The sequence below is a fragment of the Scardinius erythrophthalmus genome, assembly GCF_964197995.2.
Source record: "Scardinius erythrophthalmus genome assembly, chromosome: 16".
NCBI classification, from domain to species: Eukaryota; Metazoa; Chordata; class Actinopteri; order Cypriniformes; family Leuciscidae; genus Scardinius; species Scardinius erythrophthalmus.
The window spans coordinates 5,717,909-5,731,674 of record NC_138236.1 but is presented as its reverse complement, the minus strand read 5'-3'; the positions used below and the strand labels follow the sequence as shown (position 1 = coordinate 5,731,674).

The 13,766-nt window shown below is 35.5% G+C and overlaps 2 protein-coding genes across 4 annotated transcripts; both read left to right on the top strand.

Annotated features, from left to right (window-relative positions):
• Positions 1–1,117: 1,117 nt before the first annotated feature.
• Positions 1,118–12,934, top strand: rpz (rapunzel). 2 transcript variants are annotated; one of them, XM_081389712.1, is made up of 4 exons: positions 1,118–1,385; positions 3,209–3,269; positions 6,676–6,742; positions 11,122–12,934. In XM_081389712.1, the coding sequence occupies exon 4, from the start codon at positions 11,167–11,169 to the stop codon at positions 11,842–11,844; it is 678 nt and encodes a 225-aa protein (XP_081245838.1). In that variant the 5' UTR covers positions 1,118–1,385; positions 3,209–3,269; positions 6,676–6,742; positions 11,122–11,166; the 3' UTR covers positions 11,845–12,934. The 2 variants fall into 2 exon arrangements, with proteins under 2 accessions (XP_081245838.1, XP_081245839.1); XM_081389713.1 differs by lacking the exons at positions 1,118–1,385; positions 3,209–3,269 and adding an exon at positions 5,170–5,250.
• rpz2 (rapunzel 2) lies at positions 7,483–10,613 on the top strand. 2 transcript variants are annotated; one of them, XR_014031857.1, is made up of 3 exons: positions 7,483–7,632; positions 8,735–9,716; positions 9,861–10,182. XR_014031857.1 is itself a non-coding variant. In XM_081389711.1 (2 exons), exon 2 carries the CDS (start codon positions 8,790–8,792, stop codon positions 9,468–9,470), a length of 681 nt encoding a protein of 226 aa, XP_081245837.1. In that variant the 5' UTR covers positions 7,483–7,632; positions 8,735–8,789; the 3' UTR covers positions 9,471–10,613. The 2 variants fall into 2 exon arrangements, 1 of the variants encoding a protein (XP_081245837.1); XM_081389711.1 differs by having other exon boundaries at positions 8,735–10,613.
• Positions 12,935–13,766: the final 832 nt, after the last annotated feature.

Here is a 13,766-nt window from a genome sequence, read left to right as displayed (position 1 = left end):
GTGGACAAGACTTTATTAGGCATTTCATAGAACAGTACATCATGTCATTTCTATAATCTTTATTATAAAAAAAATACATTTTAACTCAGAATTATTGACAGTAGGCCTACTAAAAACAAAAAAATACATTTTATACATCTCTATGATTATTATAGTAATATGTTGTTGACACATCCCCCCACACATTCATTTGACACCCCCCCCCCCCCCCCATTGAATGTTTTGAAAACCAAGATAAAGCCTTAATAAATTGTTGGACTTAAACTTCACAGAAGAAACTTAAATGTCAGACTGTTAATATAGTACAGATCATGTTTATCTGTAATCTGCATATCTGGCAGTACAAAGACGAGTCAAAGGCAAGTTTTGAAGTTGTTAAAAAAAGGGAAGCTGTGTTACGGGAAAAAGAAATACGAAAAAATATAATTTTATCCCTTAAAACTCATATTTGATCACCAAAATTACATTTTAAAGTGTTTATTCCTAGAAAAAAATTCTTCAGGCTTTAAAATAGCTTGAATTTACTCTTTATTTTACTATTTACTCCACACCCTTTAGCCCCGCCTCCACTCACTCACAGCAGCTCAGAGATCCACTCATAGATGATCACACCTGATCGGTTACAAGGTAGATTGTGTTTTTCACTGCAGTTTTAAGGAGAAAATACTCAGCAATGGTGTTGACTTATGAATTTACACATGGTTTGTCTTAAAGCATTTAAAAACACCACAGACATAAACAATATTAAAACCTTGATTTTCATCTCAGGGGGACTTTAATGTCTAATATTTATTAATTAATGTCTGACATTAGTACACAAATGTCTGTATTTAGTATACAAATACACCCAATTCATTATAGGCTATAATTATTATAGAATAGGCCTACAACTGCTGAGATCCATCAAAATGACTGACTGACACGATGCATAGCCTATACAAAATCTATGAAAGCAATCCATGAACATCAAGTCTGTCTGTGAGTATACGTTTGATATATATATATATATATATATATATATATATATATATATATATATATATAAATTTTTTTTTTTTTTTTTTTTTTTTTTTTTGTATCGTAGCCTACCTTATACGTTGTCTTAGTTCCTGGCGTCATTCAGAATCAATAATCATTTGTCAGGCGATGTTTCACGTTAGAGCTGTTTCGTAGGCCGCGTAGCCTACACCTGTCAGTGATAAAAACACAGCGTTGGGCAGTTAACGGATGCCTGTCTGAAAATAATCCCGCACTCGAATGTTAGGTTGTGTTCGCCACTTCGATTCAGGTAGTTTAATGCATTGTAATTTTTCATCAAAACATCCCACCCGCACTCTCGCCCGGTTTGGCGCACTCTCCCTTCGGATTTTGCTCTATTTCGCCCGGTAAGCGTTTTTGTGATTTTATTTCAGTCAGTTTTTGTATCTAAGCATGCTTAAGTAGGCTACACACTGCTACAGATGATGAGTGTTGCTACACCAGTTTTAGAAAACAGTAACAGGATGAAATCACTAGTCTGGACCACATATAAAAGGCCTTTAACATCATTCACGACAACCACACAATCTTTTCATTTACATGCTAAAACACTAGAAATATCATGGCTGAGCGGAGGATTGCAAGGCTTACCAATGTAGCTTGGATTCACACGAGACCATGCAAAATGTGACAACAGAATAGCCACTGCCGTTTTATTTGCTCTTTTGAACTGAAATGTTTTATATATATATATATATATATATAATGTTTAACGTTTTGAACTAAAATGTTTTAAAAGAAATGGTGATAGAATAATAATGATTTTAAACCAGTACGAGTGAATAGCAATAAATATAAACAAAATTCTTTAAAAAATCATTTTGTTTTCAAATTTGTTTCAAACCTAGGTATTGGGCTAGATTAGCTCTCCAATCTTTAGTTTGTACCTTACATTAATTCAAAATTTAGATTTCTAAACTACATTAATTTGTTGCAGAAACGTGCTAATTTTATAATAAATGTTTGAGACAGTGACACAGAACAAAACATGGTGTAGACAAAAATAAATAAATAAACTTGTGTAGATCTGTACGCCTTTCATTACCCATATCTCTTTGTTTCTAACAGCTGTGACCTTACATACTCACCCTGTGACTTCACACCTCTGTGCATTTAGATAGATGTTTGCTTCTGTGCATGGGAGTTATTTTTAGTTTTAGCATACATTATGTTTCAAGACATCTAAATATGCTAGTGATCACATTTTAAACGTATATCCTGTGTTTGCACCATTTTGCAGACAAAATTATCCGTTTGTTTGTATGTTCAGAACATGTGCAAAGTACTTACAGCATCACAGAATGATGCACTGATCCCCATTGAGTTGTTTATAATCATTTCTTGTTTTATTGGGTGAATATTGTTCTTGTACGCTGATTCATGCATTATTAACGAGACAATTGAAGAGCACATTTTAGAGCATGATTGTTGTCTTTAAAGGAACAGCAGCTTGGAAATGTGTGTGCCCTCATAAAGCCTGTGTAATGATGATATTGAGGCATTTCATATAGATACAAAACAGTGATTCAACACTGGTTGGTCTCAAATCAGAACTTATACATGTTGCTTGGTATACCTTAAAAATATATATTTAAACTCCAAAGCTAAGGCTGCTAAGCTCTTTTATTAATGCTAGAACCAGGTGTCCTATTTGGAGACACACTGACACCACTGGAAGGGTGTGCTTTTTAACTCTGTGCCAGCGTATGCAATATATGGCTCATATTTCAGTAACCTATTTAACTAAATTTGGTATATTCTAACTCTTAATTTATTACTTAAAGCTTAATTTTAATAAAAAGCCCCCCCATGAATAGCTTCCACCCAGTGTCACCAATGGCAGAGCTTGGCAGCTGGCCTGTTTGGAGACTCTGTGTGCCCTCAGCTGCCTCCAGAAGTGACAGTCGGTTCTCTGTATAGACTATCTGACTGTTGGAAGGCTGGAATATTTGAATGTCACTGGGGGAGGTCATCTGTGGCTTGAGGAGGGGGCTGGTCAATAGGGGTTAATACATGCCTCTGCAATGGAGCAAGTGGAGACTTGCATTAATATTGGTGGCCAAAGGGCCCTTTTTGAGGCACCAGGGCCATCTGTACACCAATTTAAATGGTATAGTCCAATTTGAACACCCCTCCATATTGAGCTAAAATGGAAGTGCCTCTTTTGCAGTGTTTGCTGGGAAGAAGAAGTACAGTCGGGATTGGGACTTTGAAGAAAGCAATCTGAAAAGGTAAGAGGAGCTGTGTTCTCCAATGGCCCAGGCCACTAATGGATGGATGGGTTCATTGGGATGTACATTGGCCCTAATGCATGCCTGTATATGGATTTTTACATGTCTTGCATGGTGTCTGTATAGGGTGAGAATAGATATCATGGTTAGCATGAACAAGGAAATATGGAGGGAGCTGCTAGGGGGAGCTATAACAGGGCAGACAACAGCTGGCTGAAGTGATCTACTCCAAATGGGCTGTAGACTTTTTCAAATACTCACATTGGTTGGGAAAACACAGGAAGATGTTGATTTGTTGTGCTTTGGCTTGCTAAAGATGGTCTGCAATTGTTTTGTCATGATCCCTTGGCTGCTTGTCCAAGGGAAGTGGCCAATTTGACATGCAGTCAATGCTGTACAAAAGAAAGAGAGGAAACATTTTAAGGATGGTCCCTGAAGACTAAAACGTACTTAAATGTACAAAAAGGATGTAAATCATATATATTATTGTGTATTTATGTGATTTTACCAGATCATTTTGACATATTAGCTTCTCTGAGTGAACTGATAGAGAGCTTTAAAGATGGCCGCTCCTTGGAGTAGTGAATGCTGTTGGGACGGCTTACTTCCTGACTTACTCGACACTCTGGAATTTTTATCTCTGTGCTCAAGCATATAAAACTGTTTTCAAGTTAAACTGCAAGAAAAAGAATGATATTTTACAATTAAGTAATAATCTGAGTTATGGTTACTAGTATTGCTGACTTGAAGAAACCTTGAGGAGATCATGTTCCAGTCTTAACTAGCTGAGTGTGTAGTGTAAACACTCTAACATCAACTGCTTTTCTAGTTAAGACTGGAGAATGGCAATAGTTAAGCACACAGTATGGACTAGTCTCAGATTAGTCTTGCCGGAGAGTCACCAGGGCCCTTGTCTAAGTTCTGTAATGGACTAATTAAGGCAGCCCAGCTTTTTATTATTGATCTATCAATATAAAACCTACAACATTTTGCTATTGGGCTGGTGTTGGTGCAAATTACCTATTAACCCTTTCAGTGTTGATCATATTATTCCAATAATAAATATATGTGTTGGAATGGAGGGAAGCTGTGTTCAATTAAAATAAGTGAATTATATATATTATAAACTAAAATGTTGTACTTTTATATATGAACCTAATCATATTTGTTTACATAAAATAAGGCATAGAGGAACTGAAAAGGTCAAATATTCAAAAGTGATGGTCATATTAATCAATAATCATTCATCTTTTGATTTGATTTGTGTCTGTCCTGATGGAAATGGAGGGAAGTTGTTTTATATTTGATTAAGTGAGTTATTCAGTTAATATAAATAAACCTAATCATAATTTTTTTACACAAGATATGGCATAAAGATGAACTGAAAGGGTTAAATACGCACTGAAAGGGTTAAATACACAAAAGGGATGATCATATTAATCAATGATTAATCAATAGAGGGAAGTTGTGTTATATTTAAATGAGTGAGTTATTTAGTTCATATAAATGAACCTAATCATATTGTTTACACAAGATAAGGCATAAAGATAAACTGAAAGGGTTAAATACTCAAAAGTGATGATCATATTAATCAATGATAATTAATCTTTTGATATCATTTGTGTCTTTCCTGTTGGAAATGGAGGAAAGTTATTTAAATAAGTGAGTTAATTAATATAAATGAACCTAATTATATTTGTTTACACAAGATCAAGCATAAAGATGAACCGAAAGGGTTAAATATGGAAAAAATAGAAAGGATGGAGGATGTAGGTGCAACTTTGTTATTCATAGCCTAAAACCATCCAGCATTTAAAGGGTTAAAATGTAGTCCTCCTGGGGGCATCACAGTCAATTTCACTTTGTCATTGTCTGGTGTTTTTTTTTTTTTTTTAAATCAGAAATCTCAAAATGTAAATTACTGCCCCCTCTGGATGGATCAGGAACAAGGGTCTGTGTCTCAAATGGGAACATATGAACAGTAAATATGCTTTCATTTAGAGTTGCATGCATCCCCTTTTTTGCTTAATAAATAGGTCCCCTAAGCTCTCAGTACAATAGCATTACAGTCATCAGACACTAAATGAGTTTTAACCCCTAAAGGCAGCTGCACATCATCTACTATCACATACTATAGTTCTGCTGTGAAGTTTCATCAACTCTCTTCTCTCATAGACTACTGAACTACTACTATATTTTGTCCCATACACTAAATCCAGCAAGTGTAAATGTTGAAGTTCCCTGTTAGAGGATAGTTGTTTAACTTGAATTTGACAGCAGCATGCCATGCAGTGTCCTTATTGTGATGGTCGGTTGCCCTCCTAAAAGTGCTTTTTAACAAAAATTAACTTTTATATTTTATAGCTCGCTATACTACAGCCATACTACTTTACAATTATGCCACAATATTCTTTTGAAAAGTTATATTATTTAACTTGACATCAAAGAACATTAGTAAATTGTGGATATTTGTCACTGTAAAATTGCTTAAAGGGTTTAGTTCACCCAAATTTTCATCATTTACTCACTCTCAAGTTCCAAACCTGTATGAGTTTCTTCTGTTGAGCACAAAATATTATATTTTGGTATTACAGAGACAGAAATGGAGCTTCCATATTACTGTGTTAGCCTTTAAAAGGGATTTTTGAGTTTTAACAAAAATTAACTTTTATGTTTTTAGGGCCATGTTATTTAGCATTCATAAAAGTATGCCATATAATATTCCATTTTGTTCAATGAGTTATAATGTACTTTGACATCAAAAAACACTGATAGCTTGTTGATGTGTCAGTGTTTAATTGCATTAATAACAGGGCTCAGCAGCAGCCCAGCTAACAAAAATGTGTTCTAAGAATGTTTTACAAATGTTTTTCTTTATGCGAATACTAAGGAAGCATTCCATTTTAACATTTTGCAAACATGATTGGAATGTTGAATGTTCTCAGAAGTAGTAACATTTAAAAAAGGATGAACATCCATCTAAAATGTTTCAGGAAAAAAGATTCATGAATGATGTTTTTGTGTTAATTTTATTTATTAACATTATTAAAGACCAGATGACTTTGAACGAACGTTCTATTAACGTTACTGGAAGAACGTTCATTCATAACTCTGAGTGAAACTTGCCAGAACGTTAGCTTAAGTTCTGAGAATGTTTCCTGTTAGCTGGAAAAGTGTCAAATGGAATATATATTTACAAAAAAAGACCAGGTTTTTAGTTTGCAACAGTTGCTGTTAATTGCCACACATCTTACTGTGTGAAATATCTGCTAACATTCTAACTGATGCTATCTAGATTATCACTAGTCATTATTGCAATTTCAACCGATAACTGACCCGAAACTCTATGAATATACTTTGCTAAAAGTTCTATGCTTTTTTTCCCCCCACCTCTGTTCTGTCACAGGTACTTGGAAGAAGAAGAAGAAACAACAAGATCTCCATTTGGGACATCCAGTCTTTCTCACTGCAACGTAAGAGTTCATTTTCCTGTCTTAACTGGTTACAGGTGACACTCATTCACAAAGTTAAACAAAGTGAAAATGTGACCTTTTCCTCCAAGCATGCAATGCATATTATTTTTTCTTAGCTATTCAATGTGATCTGCCGGCACTCCGTTTACAAAATGAGCCCACACAAAGCCCAGTTCACACCACGCATCTGTCATGAACTTGACTCTCTTACAGCTGTTCAAATGGCAGCTGACACGCACAGTTGCCCGACCGCCTCTCCTTTCTGCGTATATTCATCCTTTGTTTATGCTTTAGTGGTTTCTTTCTCACTTAACCAGATAAGCCACAAAAGGAAATACCTGCTTCCTGAATTTTTACACACGGCCTCATTCATGAAACACGAGGAGAATGAAGAAAGCATTCTTATGTAATTGTTGCATTTAAATAGAATTGTTTAATGATCAACTGCACGGCCCATAAACTGTTTTTCCACATACTTTTTGACTCATGCATTAGTATTAGACTAGTCAACGTCAGAATTTCCTCTTTTTCTTATTTTTTTATATAGGCAATCTAAATGTTCTCTAATTTACTCATCTGCTCCAACTAGTTATTCATTCGTGTCTGTAAGTGACAAGATTCAATACTGAACTTGGCAGAGCGCATTGCAGCCATTTTCCATGCAGGGTGTGTGCGTGTTCTTCAGAAAGGGGATTGCGGAAAAGCTGCATGCTTTTTTTTCCCCCTTCTAAACCAATCAGCATTGCTGTGGTATGAGTCACTCCCACACCCTGCCCTTTTTTGACAAAGAGGGAGGTGCTGTTTCTCAGACCGGACAGTGAAATGGTGGCTGCTTGTACAAAAACAGCAGCAGCACCATTAGGAACTGAAAGCTACAGACGCATTTAAAGGTAAGATTCATAGCTTAGAACATTCTCCTGCTTAAACGTGTATCCTGTGACATGAGTGTGGAGTAATATTGCTGCTTCATCTAACTGAATATGTTTTGCTGTTCATCTAACCTCCCTCTTAAGCTAATTGTGTTAGCCTGTTTACAAGCCATTCATTCAGTCTAGAAACCTATTTTAGTGACTGATAAAGATAAACTGCATGTTATACAAAAAACTCCATTTATAAAATCTTTTTGTTTATAATAAGGAAAACATGAGTAAAGCCATAAGCATGACATCATTCATTGTGCCATGTGGTTTAATGGAAATGTCAAACCTAACGTGCATATCAACTGTATTGTTTTAGTTTTGAATTACTAGTTTGTTTGCTTGTTTCTGTGCAAACCGGTTTTTGATTACTACTGTATATTGAATAATCCCTTACTTTGTGAATAAGAGTCAACACTTAATGTGACCTTCCTTTCTGAAAGCACAAAAACTTGTAAATAAAAATGTCATGTTATATACAATTTTATTTTGATATTTTCTATAGGTATGTCCCTGGCGTGAAAGTTCAATTTTAGGAAACAGTACAATTGATTATTATCATTCTGGACACGGCAGATTCAGAACTGGACAGCAACCTTTTACGGTCATAGAAAGAGAAAATTATTCACAAACCTACAGCCTACATGAACAGCTGCCTTTTAATGTAGAATCTAATGGTCATTGAACCTTAAAAGAGATCAATTTGGGACACTCTACATAGGCAGCAACTCAAATAAAACCACAAGAGACAACTCAAAGTTGATTCCAATAGAGATTAATGTTAGTATGTTGCTATTCTAACAGCTTGATACTCTAATATGCATAAAAATACAAAACTCACAAGTTAGTAAAATTGTCCATTTTGAAATTTTGCTTTGAACTATTTGATAGTTTTCAGTATTGAATGAAATGAAAGTTTACATTTAAAATATAGATTTATACTCAATTTAAAATTTAAATATTTAAAATGTCCAAGGAAGCATGCCAGATGTTGCATGTTCAGGATCAGGAAGTGTTGAAATTGAATTATGGTCTGTTCTGTTTTTATTAAGAATATGTTTTCCTTTCATTTCAGAATCAGACAACACTGAAAGACTAGAAGAGCCAAAGTCCAAGATTCAGACCCATCTATGGCAGAAAAACAGGAGATCAAAGCGACTGCGGTCAAAGTGCTGTGCTATGTGGAGAAAATCTCCTCCTTCGCCTCCTCCATAGATCCTCTCTTTGGGATTGTGACTTCAGTGGTCGGGGTCGTCAGGAAAGGCCTCACGGAAGAGGAAGACCATGAGATGGGCAAGGACTTCAGGGAGATCCACGAAAAGCTGGAAACCATCTCCGAGAAGAACAAGAAGGTGCTCCGACAAATCCGCATTGATGAGATCAACGAGAATTTCGGTAAACACGAGGAAGTCATCAAGCATCAGTACGGTGCATTCAACACCATGTTGGAAAGAGTAAAACTGGACCCTGAGAACTCAGATCATCACATGAAGGAGTTTGTGAAGATCTACGAGAAGGACGGGAGCGACATAAGCTTAGATGTGTTTTATCGTGGCGTGAAGGGATCCGCTCTGTTTGGGAGACCCATCCTACAAGTGTACCTGGAGAACTGTCAAAGGAACAAAAAGGTGATGGAGGCCCGCTGCTCTCACCTGGCCCACCTGTTTTACATCGGCCTTATGGGGCTGATGGCCTACTACGCCGTCAGTGAGGATGACGAGGATGAAGTGAGAGACAAATGGGGCCCGAGGGTCATTGAGATACAAGCCAAGATGCAAGAAGTTCTGGACCAATGCACTGAGGAAAACTGAAGTCACACTGAACAACTGCTGAGACAAATCCGTTTCATAATATGCTTAAAGTTTTAATGTCACAAGCAATCTCGAATAAGGAAGTTTCAATAAATCATGTGGGGTGTAAAATAGGTCATTCTTTCTCTGCTTGCCAATGGACTTTATGATGCAATCTCTTCTTGAAGGGATAGTTCACCCAAAAATTATCACATAATCTACTCACCCTCAAGTGTATATGACTTTCATCTTTCAGCCAAACACAGAGTTATATTACAAAATATCCTGGCTCTTCCAAGCTTTATAATGGTAGGGAATAGAACCTGAGTTTTGAAGCTTCAAAAAAAGTGCATCCAGCCATCATAAAAGTAATCCATACCACTCCAGGGAGTTAATAAAGGCCAAAGCCAGGATATTTTGTAATGTAACTCAGATTGTGTTTGGCTGAAAGAACAAAGTCATATACACGTACAGTAGGATGGATTGAGGGTGAGTAAATTATGGGATCATTTTCAAAAACTATCCCTTTAATACTGTATATCCCAGCTACAAATGTTTTTAAAGAATATTAAGCATGTTTTGGTCATTATTGTTACTGAATATATTGTAAAAATATATATTTCTAATGATGTGAGTCTTTGATGTGAGTTACACATTGCGAGTTATATAATTATTTGCTTATGTTTGATTATTATTACTTTGCACAATAAATGGATTTATTTTTTTCTCTCTCATATGGCAGTTAGTCTTTGTATTTGTCATGTTATATGTCCAAATGTGATTTCTGCCATGTCAATTCATGATGTGATCACTAAGGACAATGACTGCAGAATGCAGGTGAATATGGAAATTGCTTTGATTTGCATTAAATGCAAAGTTGTAAAAGTTTCAAAGGCAGATTGCTGTGGTTGCTGAGTCTAATCTAAAAATTTTAAAGGAGGATTCTGAGTTCAAGTTAAGTTTAATCAACAGCATTTATGGCATAATATTGCTTACAACTTCCACTTCTTTCTGGGTTATAAAGGGGCACTCATAAAGGAAGTAAAGCACTGTTGCAAGTATACTCGCAAGACTTAAAAGTATGCATGTTAACATGATTTAGTGTGAAAAATCTCTTATTCTGTGTAGTTTAGTGCTGTCAAATCGATAAATCACATCTAATATAAGCATTTGTGTGTGTGTGTGTGTGTGTGTGTGTATATATATATATATAATATAAACAAACTTTTATGTTAGCATTGATTTATTGTGATTAATCAATAATATGTGTTTTTTTTTTTTTATTAACAAACTTGTTTGGTGCGATTAATCGTGATTAATTGATTTGACAGCACTTTGATTTGATTAATCGATTTGACAGTGTAACCCCTATAAAAAAACTGTACAAATTATGATTTCAACAGCTTTACAGCTCAAATAAAGTGCACATTGTAAGAGAATTAATGTAAGAGCTTTTAAAATAAGCTTTACATTTCTGCTTTTAAATCCTCAAAAATTACCCCCATTAAAAGTTCCTTTGCTAATTTTTTAAAAGAAAATAGGGAACAAAATTATTCTTGCAATAATCAACATTAAGCCACAAATGCTGATTGATTCATTGATTCCTTGTAGATAAGTATTTTGAATAGAATTTCTGTTTAACTCTGAGATTGTGATCTGTTTTCTTCTTCAGGTCAACTCAAAGATCAGAGCTTAATACAGTCCTCCTCCAGACACAATGGCTGAGATCTTCGAGGACCCAGAGAAGCTGAAGAGGGGCCTTGTGAAGGTTCTAGAATGTGTGGCCACCATCTCGTCAGCAGCAGCGGTGGTCAATCCCATCTTCGGCGTGGCGGGCTCTCTCATCCGGGTGGTGCTGCACCACGTGGACGACGAAGACATTCAGAAACTCAGACGGGAGTTCGGCAGCGTGAATCGAGCCCTGGATGATATTTCGCAGCAGAATCGTCAAGCCCTGCTGCAAATCAAGAAGGAGACGTTGGACAGACAGTACCACGAGGTGGAGGAAAACATCCGCAATCAGTTCCGCAAATTCATGGAGATCGTGGAGGCCAAGCCGGAGAACATGCAACGCAAGAGGGAAGATTTCGTCGAGAGCTTCATCAACGACAAAGATGACCAGAACATGTACACGCTTTATGAAGGCGTGATGGGGAAGCGCAAACTCTTCAGCCAGCCCATTCTGGAGGTGTACATGAAGCATTCGCAGGGTGACCAGCGCGTCATGGAAAACCTCTGCACGCGACTCGCATACCTGTTCTGCATCGGGTTCATCGCTCTGATGGGCTACTATGGCATCATTGGGGATGACTTGGAATCTCGGAACGAGGAGTGGGAAGAGAATATGAAGAACGTGCAGGTGAAAATGCAAGAGGTGCTGAGGAGATGCAAGTGATCGTGATGCCTTTCTGCTCAACCAACGCTCTTTATTGCACTCGTGCTTGGCCTTTTCCTGTAATGGACTTCATCGACCTGCAGCATCTAATGCATCATTATCCTCCTGGTGAACAGGTTATGCTGACGGTCACACAGTGATGCCATCTCATTTCCTGTAATCTGCTTCTTGTTTTCGCTTTTTTTAATCACATGATCACATTTCTTCATGCTTTGCCTCAGTTTAACACTCCATGACGAACATAATTCACACTAATCTACAGAATGCTGACTGTGCTTATATAAATATTATTAAAGTTCAATAGCAGTGTCACCTTGAAAATTGTTTTTGAAAAGCTTCAACACTACATAAATATAAATAAATATAAAGTATGTTCACTGAAACTATCTATCGTCTATCTGTCTGTCTTTCTATCTGAAACTCTCTCTCTGTCAGTCTCTCTATCGTCTGTCTATCTTTATCTGAAACTCTGTCAGTCTATCTATCGTCTTTCTGTTTGTCTATCTATCTGTCTGTCTATATCTATACAAACGTTGCAAAATAAAAAGTATACAATTTTCTGTATGTGCATACTAAGATCAAAATTTCTGTCTGTGAAATTTTCATGTTTATGCATATTTTGGCATGCTTAAATCTATTTAGTAGTAGATTCGAGTATGCATTTAATTGCATCGTGTGTCATTTTTTAGTGTCATTATAACAGATTATCAGAGCATATATTTTAATATAAGAAGTGACATCTAAACTGAAGATCTCTTTTTGCATTCCTTTGCCCCTTTTATTTGGGATAAATAAAGCACCTGATGTGCTTGCTATACTGCAACCCAATGTACAGTGCTGCACGTTTAGTCTGACACGACTGAAGTTCATCTATAATCACGTATCTTTTAAATGTATCCGTAAAGCACTGGCATATAAATGCCACTATAATTCTGTTTCATGTTCTTTTTGAATGTCTCAAAGATTGGAGCGTTACCATCCCAATCATTATTAAAATACATTTTCTTGTAATTCAGTCTTTGGAATGCTGTTGCACTTGTAACGCTGTACAATATTGTTACATTTTTCAATAAAGATACAAGGAAATATTCCAAGTTGTTTTGACTCAAATTCATTACACACAGTATATATATATATATATATATATATATATATATATATATATATATATATATATATATATATATATATATATAACTTTAAAACTTTTTAAATAGGTATATTCCTGTGAATTAATTAGTTAATCTATATAAATTTAATTTAACGAGATATATATATATATATATATATATATATATATATATATATATAAGATATATATATATATATCTTTATATATTTTTATTTAAAGATAAAATCTTCATACATACGTTATTGAACTACAGGAAATTACAGTAGATGAGGGGACTTCTATAGGGGACTGTTTTTCTTGTTACATGGTTTTCTAATTAGAATTTTTTTCTAATAGATTTCCTGCATTTCATTATAAAGCAATGCTGAAATAGTCCAATTAATAAACAATTAAAATTCCCGGAAGTTGGGAACCCATGTTGAACACCAAGTGTATGCTAAGATCTTCCGCCACTAGATGGCAGTAAAAGAGCACAATCTGAGCTTTAGGCCTCAAAATATGAATAGCCTACCATACTGTGTGTTTAGAATCTACACATTTTTAATGTATATAAAAGCAGCATGCGATATGCAATTATAAACATTTCAAATTGTAGCACGTTTGAATACTCACATGTTCTCACTACGTTATTATGAATAAATCAGCTTGATTTGCATTGTTATTTCATTCATTTTGTGTATTCTGGTAAATAAATAAATAAATAAATGTACTGTACGTTTTCATATACATACGTCAAATTCAGCAGACATTAAATGTTTTTTTCATTTCAGACTTTTATCTATACTAAAAT